Source organism: Lates calcarifer, linkage group LG18 (assembly GCF_001640805.2).
Source record: "Lates calcarifer isolate ASB-BC8 linkage group LG18, TLL_Latcal_v3, whole genome shotgun sequence".
In the NCBI taxonomy this organism is placed as follows: domain Eukaryota; kingdom Metazoa; phylum Chordata; class Actinopteri; family Centropomidae; genus Lates; species Lates calcarifer.
Window position 1 is genome coordinate 12,337,762 of NC_066850.1, and position 12,304 is coordinate 12,350,065.

Sequence of the window (12,304 nt, forward strand, 5' to 3'; positions counted from 1 at the left end):
TATTGAATACAACAGTAAAATCAGCTCTATCAGTATTACATCTATGGCAGAACTCAACATCAAAATGTAGCACATACTACACCAGGGTCTAAAATATTAAGATTCAAAATCCTTTACAGTGAGAGATTGTACAGTGCATTGATGCATGCAGCGTACAGAAAAACTGGCCAAAGCCAACATTCAAGGTTTTTAAAAAGGATCTTAAAAACAAGTCTCTCCCTTTCTTATTATTGCCTAATACAAGTGCTAAAGAATATAAGGGTGGTGCATAATCCTTAAAAAAAGGTAACAAATACTTTTTAATACAGCATAATGAAAGACATTTGAAATTCTATTAATATAAAAAGATCCTTACAGGACCTAAAAGTTCAGCTCAATCTAAAACTATTCAATTAACAACTCTGTTAAACGCTGTGTAAATGACAAGAGTCCATAGATACAGCGAGTGTCAAAATCTGTGCACATCTTTCTAAATTCTGAAATGTACACTGGCTCAAAACCAGAAGTGAAATCTCATCAAATCAACTATAAAACCCTTCATTTCTATTTTAATACGCTGGATAAGGCTACATTTTTCTTACTGTGCACAAAAATGCAAAGACCAAAACCAACAATATATTAGTCCATCTATTAATGGTTTTCAACTTCCCAACCTGTCTATGGCTCAAATGAAGATTTAAATCTTCAAAGCAGCTCACAGCATAAATAACTTCATGCTTTAAAAAGTCTCATGTTTAAAATTACACCTGGAGACTGTAGTTTTTAGCGAAGAAACAGGAGGAAACAGTGCTTGTTAGCAGGACCATTTCATTGTTGGTTCAGTCTTTCATGAGATATGATGGCAACAACAACAACAAACAAACAAACAAACAAACAAAAAAACAGAATACCACCAGCCTTTTCATTTAAAGGTGTTATATTTACGTTTGCTAATGCTACATAGCCAACATTAGCATTAACAGCTGTTTACTTATCAAGAGCTTCAGCCATTGTATCCTCTGAGCAGCAGTCATCCTCTCATGTTGGACTGAGGGCAGACTGGGTGCTACAGTGACTCACTATTGAGATGGGCCAGGGCTAGCTGGTTAGCATGCTAACTTTTGTAGTGCTTTCCATCTTGAAGGGTACGTAAACAGCTGTTAATGCTAACACTGGACATGTAGTAATAGCAAAAAACTTACCTATAGCAGTTTTAACTGTTAAGAAATTGAAAAGGACACAGATTCATCCTGACTAGAAATGGAACATCATTATTCCCACTCCCAGACACCAAATGTGTAACTTGAGTTAAAAGGCCAATTCCAGAGAGACTATAAAATTACTATAAAATTGTCTCACTAATCTTTAGTGGTCTTTGTATCTAGGCAGATAATTTTGTTTTTACTTGTCCACGTTTCAGATACCTGTGTCTGGGATGCAATGGTAAATGGTGCAATTTCATCCGCCTCGGTTGCATTTGGGTGTCGGTGGAAATCTTAAAGCCTAAAATAACACTAGAGGCAAGGGAGAAAATCTTTAAATCATAAAATCAATATGGTCTTGTACCTACTAAATTTTTCCTATTTCTTGTAAAACACGGTCTAGTCATTAGCATCAAACATTAGCATTCTACAGAAATATATATTTTTTTCAATCATATTTCCATTGTAACTTTGAGCTTTGCACTCTTAACACTGGTTGCTTAAATGTTGCTGATCCAAGAGCATAAAATTACTCAATTCTTTGAACAACTTGCTAAGTACTTTTGCTAAATTCCTACAGCGTCATTGTGAAAATTGGATAAACCTGTCTCAATGAGTTTATCATCAGTTGTATAATAAATGGTGTGTAGACATGTCATATCTTAAAAAGGCAGTACTGAACCGACTGAATGTTTCAAGTGCGACCTGTTAACACACTAACTGGTGACTAATGATGTGTCTGGATCTGTTTTCCCTTCCACTGAATACACAGACAAGCTTCTTGAAACAGTGTATTATCGGCTTCACTGGAGTGTTTTAGTGTCACAGAGGTCTGTCCACCTCATAAAAATTCAAAGTAAAAAAGGAGTAGATCAACAAACTGATCTGAATGAAAGCTGATCTGGACACTGACTGACTGCGTTGTCTACATGTCAGCTTTGACGAATGAAGCAAACATCCCATCCTCCTGCTCTAAAAGAGTCTCAGGTTTGTCGTACTCCAAAATGTTCCCTCGCTTCATCACGATGACCAGATCAGCTGTTAGGATGGTGTGGACACGGTGCTGGAGACACAGAGGAGGGACATAAAAGACAATTAACAATTAAACACAAAGGTGGTGGAAAAATGGTAAAGACAATGACAGACAAGAACCTTGGACCTTCGGTCCAGTAATATAGCCTCCAACTAGTTCTTTTGATTGATTAGTTGGTTTCTTAAGTTGTCAAAATTTCCATGTAAGTTTTCAGTGGAGTTTTATGGAAACCAAATCTTGAGACCTATACTTTTTGTAGGGGCATCCAAGGACAACTGGTCTAATGTGGAAGCCAATTCAAATTAGGTTTGAGATTCTTGATGTAACAATGTCAATGGGAAATAATGTCATGATTTCTTCCTGATCATATTATGCTGTCACTTGCTTAACTGTATTACTTCTTCAGGCTAGTCTTAATGTTACAGTGCTGCTGGAAAGTAATGAGATGGGCTGGGGCTAGCTGGTTAGCATGCTAACTTCAGTAGAGGGAAAAAAGCAATAGAACTAGAAGCAAAACATATGCATTGCTTTCCACTGCCAGAGACAGCTCTTGGAAACTGAAGGAAGGAATGAAGCTTGATGCTGAACTTGCAATATTTTTCAAGACTTGTAAACAGCTGTTAATTCTGTCCAGGGCTATATAGCAATAGGAAAAACTTACAAGCAGCACCTGCAACCCTTATATATGGAGTTTGTGTATGTGGTAAGTGGTATCATGATGAATAGAGGGATAGGTTGACATGCTCTAATCTAATCCTGCAAGCACTCTATGCCATTTTTGATTTAATTTACACAGTAAATGATGTCTCAACACTGCAGGCTGTGGCACTACATGTACATGAAATATCTATGATAGAGCATGCAGTCTTTTTTTGGTACCAACCAGGCTGTCAATGGCAGTAAGGCTTCAGCAGACCCAGACCCAGACTCAGACTCCAGCTCTGACTCAGCCAGGAAAAGTAGAAAAAAAGAAGCAGGTGGAAAAATGCAAAGAAGAGGAAAGACAGGGGGAAGGTTGAGCTGAGCCAAAGTGGTCTGTGCTGATCCGGGTCTACTTGTGAGTCCTCACTAGCACACTGAAGAGGCTCTCCTCCTGTGCTAGCAGGTTAGGACCTGAATCACTTTCCACCAAGATCCCTGAGGAGAAGACCAACACCTGCTCGGCCTCCAAGATAGAGGACACACGGTGCTGGTGGCAGGACGAAGGCACACAGAAGACAGGGGAGAGGGTAGAAAAAAATCATGGATAGAGGAAATGGCAAATATAGATTAAGTGTGGAAAGACATAGACGTGAGAGCACAGAAAAAAGATGAATGAAGCAAGAGTGGAAAGAATTAGTCAGAAAAAAGTAAAGCAGATATGTGTAAGTATCCGACACTAAATTCATTTTGACTATTAACTATGTTACTTAAGGGAAATAGGTAGTGAGAAACAAAGGAGGAGAAATACAGAAGAAGGATGCATAAGGCATCCTTAAGGAGATTATTACATGATAGATGCACATAGGGCTCAAAGCAAAAGAGCCATATATCTGTATCTATCAGCGCAGAACAAACCTAAAACCTCAGATACCTGTGGAAGTGGAATTTGTTGATAGTCTAATCCAAATAAAAGTCATGATTTGTATACACTTTTTTGCATTTCTGATAACAAAATCTGGAAGAACAGACTGAAGGACTTACTGCAATTGTAACAACTGTTCTGTCTGCAAATGCAGTCATCACAACTTTTTGTAAGATATTCTCCTGCAAAGAAAGAAAGAGAAAATAAGGCTTTTATCTAAAAGGTAATAATAATGATTAAAAATAATGTGTGTACAGAGCAACAGAGTCAAAGAACAATAGAGACAAAGTAACAGGTCACAGTGTAACATAGTCACAGTAATGGAGTTACAAAGTAACTGTGGAGGAAGCTTCTCTCTCTGTGAGCACTATAGTCTCAAATGACTGAGAACTGTCCATCATCTGGTATAACAAACACACACATAAACACACACCGTAGCCATGTCTATAGATGCTGTGGCTTCATCCATGATGAGGATGCTGCTCTTTCTGACAAAAGCTCTGGCCAAACAGAAGAGCTGCCTCTGACCGACACTGAAGTTCTCACCACCTTCTGTCACGACCGCATCTGGACACAAACACACACACACACACACATAAAACAACACAAACAATTACAACAGTGGTATTACATTATTAAATGACTCTTCATGCTAAACAGTGTATCCTGCAGGACTTCAAAAGTGACTGTACCTAGCCCTCCAGGCAGCGCCTTCACCATGTTCTTCAGCTGGGCGATCTCTAGCGCCTCCCATAGTCGATCATCAGTGCATGTCCTCTCTGGATCAAGATTAAACCTGCAACAAGAGGACACACATTTACACTGGGTTTATAAGAGTATAAGAGGATGAGGAGGGGCATTTGTTCGCAGCTATCATAAACACTTTGTAAAACAGAAATAAAGTTAACAATGTCCAAAGTATGAGTCATGGTTGGTTAGGGTTAGAGTTATTGGCTGCGAGGTGTTTGTGATCATTTGCATGTGCGCATTTGTGATTTCACTGTGGAGCAGAATCAGCGCTGTGTCAAAGTCTGCGAGGATCTCCGTCAACAGGCCCTGGATGACCCAACCCTCCACATCGAGGATCATCACCAGTGATGAGAGTTGGGTCTAGGGCTATGATGCAGAGACCATGTTTAGAGCATGCTTGCTGTTTTTTTTTTTTTCTATATTCACAGGTTTGCGCAACATTAATTCGTCTCCAGTTTTTACTTGTTGTAGGTGTAGTCTCTGAACTTTCTGATTGCACCTTGCATCTTGTACAGATACATTTCTTTTAGTCTTGAATCAGAACTTAAGAATAAATTCCTTTCTCAAGAATCCTAAGCAGAGCAGCATTTCAGCAATACATTTGAGAGCACCTTTAACTCTGAATTTGAAAGTAAGAAGTCTATCAGCAGCTACATTTTGGACTAGCTGCAGTTGAGAAATTATTTCTTGGCTACACTCTATGTTGATCTAATGAAGGCCATTTGTGTTTTTGTTTAATCCTGTTTAGATTATTAGAATTTCATGTACTCAAACTAGGAAATTCCTAATAATAATATTAATAATAAAAGAGATTCTTAGTTGGAGGAAACATGACTTAATAGCTTCAATCACTTGTTTGCCACCAGTTTCTAAATGAAGGGTTGATAGTTGCAAACAGGATGCCAAGATTGATTAGATAACAAACCAAATAAAACAATTTTGATTTATTTTTGTTGAGCGGAAGGAAGTTTTGAGACATTGAGTGCTGCATATCTAAGAGAAAACTAACCTACTTGGCACAGTGAACTTGAGAGAATTTAGCAAAAATAGATGAAATATTAAAATTTTAAAAATTGAAAAAATGACCATGCATAGTTTTCTGTTGTTGTTAATGCTGTTAAGGCTTAAGGTACCACTTAATTAATTCCTGTTTATTTTCAACAATAAACTTTAATTCTGGCTCCCCTGGGTGAGATTTTGAGAAATAACTGCAGAAATAATAACGATGTGACAAATCTACTAAGTGTTATTACTGAATGTGTGTGTGGCAGAGTCACAGTGCGTCAAACAGTGTCAGAACGTAACAGCAACATCTAAGATAACAGTGTGAAACAGTTACTGTCGACCATTCACCCCAGGCTTACGTAAACAAGAGCCGGTAAAAATGCCAAGACCCACACAATCTCTGTGTCTCACACACACACACATAATAATCTAGAGCGGCATATCTGTCCAAACAAATAGCACATGCTCTTTGTCTTTTATAACAAACACAGAGTCACTGAATCATCTGGCAATACAAACACACAGAGGTTGTGAGTGTTTGTGACAAAGAACGAGATGGAGACTGAAAACCATGCAGGGTCCCTCATCCCTCAAATGACCTCTCAGTCTGTGACGTCTGTGACAAAAGTCAGATTAGGTCCAAGCCAGAGTTCCCACTGTGTTTTCAACCACTAACCCCACAGCTGGGACTTTGTGTCGTCATGTGACAAATGTCTTTGAGGACAAAACTCTTGCTGCAGTTTGGGTTTTGCTTAACTTGTCATGTCACAACTGTTTAAACCTTGTCTTCATCTATTTGACTAAGTTTCTGCACTATATCTCCTAAAGATGAGTGTGGTTAATTCTTAGCTGTGCTTGCTTTAGAGGATCAGTTCCTGTCGAGCCATTGTTCCACTAGTTTTTGTATTTCAATGCAATCGCTCATTGAGGGTTTCTCTCGTTTAAAACTAAGACATGTTCATAGGGTTTTCCTCTTTATTCTAAGATATATAAGTATCTACTGGAACATTTCATATAAGAAGCTGAACATCACAGACTAGCACAGATTATTTTATGTTTATATTTTTGGATTTTTTTGAGAATTGCTCATCCAAAAAAACTGTCGACACTGAATTTAACTGGTTCCTCAGCAATACATCTGCCAAGTTTGAAATTGATCAGATGAGCCGTTGTTGAGAAAATCAAAAGACAGACAGACAGAGATTCCTCCATTTATAATTATATTAATCTGTTAATTGAGTTTTTGTACCTTATTGATCCACTAAACAACACAGGATCCTGGAGAATGATAGAGAGTCGCGACCTGAGAGTCTGCAGAGGAAGCTTGCAGATGTCAATCCCATCGATGATGATCTTCCCTGCAAATAAGCAAAAAGATGTTGACATCTCAAAAGCTTTCCAACAACAGCAGTGTGCATATAACAATCAGAGCTTCCAGTCTGGATTAGATTTTATGGCTGCCAGACAGAACCTTCTCCATTTTTTTTGTTTACTCAAGCTGGTTGCTGCAACCAAAAGACATCTGAAAGTAGTTCTGGGGCTGGTAATTTGCTCAAACTGGTCACTCCCCATGAGTGACCTTAAAGTGACCATGCTGGGGGATCTAGTTAGAAACAAGCAGGCACCTGCTAAAAGGCCTTGTTTGAACCACAAAACCGGCCTAGAAATTGGGCTGTCACTGAATAATCTGTCATTAGTCAACTATTATTTCATATTGTTCCAACAAACTATCACAAAACTCAGAGTTTTATGGCAGAGGAGTAGGGATAGTTGTTGAAGAACTCATCCAATTAAATGCCCTGTGTAGAGGCAACACATAACCATAATAAGACTGCTTTAGCATTAGTGGTTTTGGCTTGAGATTGACATTTTACTGCCTTTAACAATCTGGTCAAGTAATAAATAAATCATTACTACTATTTGGTAAATGCCTGCAAACTGAGCTGAGAAAGCTGAAAAATTGTTTTACACTTATGTTTTTGTTGTAAAACTGAAATTATCTCTTGGACTTCTTAGCTTGTACAAAATGTCTTGAATAAATATTTTTTTTGTTCTGTTTATTACAATGTACTTTCCTGTCAGTTCAGTCAGGAGAGCTATCACCCATACACTGCACTAGTTTTATTTCACTGCTTTATAAGGAAATGCTGCTGACACAAATGTCTTAATTTACAGTTAAATGAAACATCTGCCCAGCTGTGTGTGTGTGTGTGTGTGTGTGAATGGAAAAAGTGACTGTGTAATCTAATCCTTATTCGAATAATCTGTCTAGAAGCAGTCATCATCGTCCAGAGTACAAACAGAACGATTCGATTACGAATTGCTCTCAAAATCTAATAAATAAAAAAGACAGTTTTAAGACTTTATGGCTGCCGCCTTAGAAAAATACGAGCCAGAGCTTGAAAATGACTGCAAGGAAGCTGGTCATGTCATGTTGATATGTTTTACTTCTCTGATAGAGGAGTCTACTTCAGGTCCTCTTGTCAGGAATTTAAAAGCGAACAAGACACACAAAGAACAAAAAGAGCTCCATAGACCTACACGAATGTTTAAAAAGACCTGAAATGTAAGGAGGGTCGGTTAAATAAACATTTTCTCTAACATAAACATACACAACCATAATACAAGTTGGATGGTGGATGCTAGGAGATGATGCAGAACATCTTTTGAGGGCAGTGTAATTCACCTCCAGGGCTGAGGGCTCCAGTGCTTTACTTGTAGCTGAAACCAGTGTTGCCTATGTTCATTTTGTCTCTGCAATTAATTCTCCTCAACTTCTGTAAAAGATTGATATTTCTAGTACTTATAGATTATTTATAACTTAAACTGACCCAAGATAGATTTATTTTATTGGTGTATTTGTTGGGGACTATTTTCAGTGGCGGATTAATCCACATTTGGTGGGCTAGCACATATTTGCGGTGCATGTGGGATCAAATCAAAATAAACCACAGTGTGTATGTTTGTAGTAATGAGGCAACAGTGTAACTGAGTGGGCTCACTGATGTGTTTTTAATAGACCACAGTGGATCTCTATGGCACAGAGGAATAAGATATATCAGGCTTTGAGTACATGGAATTTGTGGACGATAAGAAAACCTGCGACCTCTTATCAGATTTTTCCATAGGTCTACTTTGCGAGCAGTTCCACAGAGGAGCAATGTTCCCTTCTCAGATTATTGGATTGATGATGTAAACCTTTTCAGAATTTCGTAATTTCACAAAAAAAAGTTCAGAGGAAAAAATAAACATTTTGTGCAGTAGGAATATGTTTTTTGTTTCTTTTTATTTTCTATTTATTATTTTGTGAGTCCTCAGATTTATCTTTGAACCCCTTGGGGTATCCTGAGCTCATGTTAGGCACCACTGTGGTAGGTTCTAGTAGATTTTATTGTTGCAATCTTTGGTATCATCTAATAGATTCATCTAATGTTTGAGGGTATGCAGCTGTGACTGAAAAACATTTCTTCATGTACAACCAGGTTAGAACAAGTTACAGTGATTTCAAGGACACTAATGCTCCCACTTCAATGTGACTCACCACTGGGAAATAAACATTTCAAGCTAATGTCTCTTAATGTATAGGTGAGAAGTTAAACACTTTGTGGATCTAACAGATGAATGGGCCACATTTGTAATGTGCTTCAGTGAGTCAGAGGGACTTAAGATGGATTAGATTTACATTTGCAGGCTGAAAAGGTTTATGAGTTGTACTTCTAGACTTCAGAAAGGAGCTGTCAACTAAAAGGGTGATTATGTTAAGAGTTAAAAGTGCTACAGCTAGCAGGAATAAACAATAAAGCATTGTTAGATCCATCATGTTACCTGAGTATAACTACTATAAATAATCTGTATCCAACTGGTACGCTTAGTTCTAGTGTTTCTAAATATAACAAGTTTTCCCAGAATTCCCTCCCTACTGATTCCTGAACTCCCTTTAGAAAGCTGCTTTGTAGTAGCACTGCTAGCTTTAGCCACACTCTGCAAATCAATATGACATTGTTTTCCCACAGAAGCTGTGCTCCTGATTAAACTCAACTTAATTTAGACCATTTCATCTGACCAGTTGAGCAGTCTAAATTACATTTCCTGTTAATCGACAGGGAAAATAGCCATTGGGAACATCCCTTGTAGTGGCGCATGTGCATCCTTGTTCATGATACAAACCAAACACAGGCTCACTCATACAAAAATGTTGCCCCCTTAGCTCTACTAGTCATCCACAGTGTCCCTTTATTGCTAGGTGTGAAGATCAATACTAAAACTTACTGAAAACTGGGTCTGTAATGATTTTTGTAAATATCATGTTATGATCTATTAAATCTTTTTAGAAGATAAAAGCACCTCCTCTCTGACAAGAATATATTTCTAAGTACATCATCTTTATCTTGTCAGTAGCTCGGAGGAAATGGCCAAGAAAGAACAGGACAACGGAAAACCAAAACAAGAGACCAATAGAGTTGTGTTGTTTTTTGAATTAAGGGTCAAGAGCTACTCAAGGCAACAACCCTGGGGGAAATCCTTCAGCAATGTTCCCAAACACACAGCCGATAATCTTAAGAATCTTTTCACTTTAATGAGACATAAACATATTCAACCAGTGAAAGACATCAAGACGAGGAAAGATGAGAGAGACTGTAGGAATAACAAGGATGAAAGAGGTGGGAAAAAAATGTGCTGCTCTCTCTCTCTTTCTGTCAGACCCACCTTCGAAAATATCCACCATGTTGAAAAAGGCCAACGACAGAGAAGACTTCCCGCTGCCCGTTCGACCACAGATTCCCACCTGACAGGAAGAGGAGAGACAGTCAATGAGCTTCACTGTGGCACTGCCGTGAGACATGAGACACCTGTGTGATAACAGACTGGCAGGTACATGCTGTGTGTGGATGGAGTTTGGTCAGTTCAGTGTCAGTTCACAGTTTAATGGAGACATGTAGCTGTGACTTCAAAGGAAAAGTCCACATTTAATCAAACTCACAGACTTCTCACATTAGCTTTTGACATTCCAGACTGTAGTTGTTAAATTTAATAATATTAACTATGAAAAAACCACAGAGTACAAAAAGAACAAAAGAAAAACATTTCACATGCTGCCCATCTACATGTTTTGTGAGGATTAGATGCAAACTCATTTGGCAGTGCTTTATGTTTTTCCTATAAGAGATGCACAGAAGAATAACAACGATGGAAATACATATGATTTTTGTGTTATTTTAGTTTATTTTGAGTCTTTTAAATCAATAAATACAGCACAAAAATACAGAACGTGGTGGTGGGTTTTAGGAGAGCTACAATAGATGAATGGTGGACGAAACTCATTGCAGCACTATGTCCCTTAGGGCGCCAATAGTTAAGTAAATAAAATAAATGACTTTGATAAACCCCATCTCCTTGTTAGAGAGGAGGTGTAAGTGGCAAATATAATATTCTTGCGAACTGAACAAATAGTGATGCTTTTTTTTCTTCTTTCTTTTTTTTCCCCTAGGGAATGAAATTATTTGAACATTCACAAAATCATTTCTTTCAGCTGCCTGGTGCAGCTTTAAGGTTGGGTATATAAATGCACTCCTCTTCCCCTTTAATCATCTCACTACTGCTCTTTCATAATCTGCTGGGTCTCTTGGACATTCCTTTGTGCCTATGGACAAAGGTCATTGCTTTGTCATTTCAGTGTGATGTGAGGTCCTTGTTTCTCAGCAGCAGTGTGTGAATTACCTGTTATCTATAGCTGCTTCAGTACATAGATTAATACAATACTGTCAATTTAACAACAGCTCTGGGTGTTGTGTAAGTGCCACTTAGTCGTGAGGACACAGTGAATTTCTGGGGAACAATCTGTTTGATAAACCATCTCAGTTTTCTAAATCTTACACAGTGTGGGTTAATGTAAACTGTTACCAGTAAAAGTGTTAGTGGAAGCTTACAGTATATTATCATTGTCCTATGTTTCAATGAAAAGTTTTATTCTAAGATTAATAAATAGGAGATCAAATATCTTAAGTATAGGTGTAACTGTACCGCTCTACCACACACTGACCACTGCAGCACTGCTCCGCTCTCTTCGCAGCATCATGTTAATTACCTTCTGGCTTGGTTTGATGTAGGCATTGACGTGTTTGAGCACTGGTTTGAGCATGGGATCGTAGCGCACACACAGGTCCTGGATCTTTATCTCACCGTTGTGGGGCCAGTTCTCAGGCACCTGAGAGGTGTCTGGAGGGAGAGAAACAACAGGAGGGTTTGATTTTAACTCTTGCTCATCTTAAAAGACACTACAACAGAAAACACTGGCGAGACCACTGCAACAGAAAACAGACCTCTAACTGCCTGCCAGTTGTCTATGTTACAGTCCAGGTTGGTGTAAACAGGACCATATAGAACGTATGGTCCAAGTCATAACACTGCAGATATACAGAGGTTGAGTTTTCCTATTAAACTGCTGCTCAAATTCCCTACTGACATCACAACTATACAGTTATAGTTTTATAACCTAAAACTGTGTTTAATGTTTAAACCTGCTTCAGCCTGTAGTCTTTACAACAGGGCTGGACAATTTAAAAGCTGCATTGCAAATAAATGTCAAATTCACTTTGGCAGCAATGAGTGACATTTAGTTTTATGTATACTTCAGGACATTATCTTTCTAACATTTGTTCACTTATATTTACATTTACTCATTTGATGGATACTTTTATCTGAAGCAACTTATTGTCAACTCTGAATTTGCCCATAGCTGTGAATCTGTGAGTGTGAATGATTGGTAGCACT

The 12,304-nt window shown here is 38.2% G+C and overlaps 1 protein-coding gene across 1 annotated transcript in view; it reads right to left on the reverse strand.

The window, feature by feature from the left end:
• Positions 1–2,104: 2,104 nt before the first annotated feature.
• The window catches only part of abcc9 (ATP-binding cassette, sub-family C (CFTR/MRP), member 9), a 50,712-nt gene continuing 40,512 nt past the window's right edge, over positions 2,105–12,304 (reverse strand). The window contains exons 38-45 of the mRNA XM_018694896.2: positions 11,619–11,749; positions 10,241–10,319; positions 6,783–6,891; positions 4,471–4,574; positions 4,212–4,345; positions 3,898–3,960; positions 3,098–3,403; positions 2,105–2,244 (exon numbers count right to left, since the gene is read on the reverse strand). Coding sequence (XP_018550412.1) covers positions 3,266–3,403; positions 3,898–3,960; positions 4,212–4,345; positions 4,471–4,574; positions 6,783–6,891; positions 10,241–10,319; positions 11,619–11,749 — 758 coding nt within the window. The 3' untranslated portion in view covers positions 2,105–2,244; positions 3,098–3,265. The remainder of the gene's footprint in view (positions 2,245–3,097; positions 3,404–3,897; positions 3,961–4,211; positions 4,346–4,470; positions 4,575–6,782; positions 6,892–10,240; positions 10,320–11,618; positions 11,750–12,304) is intronic.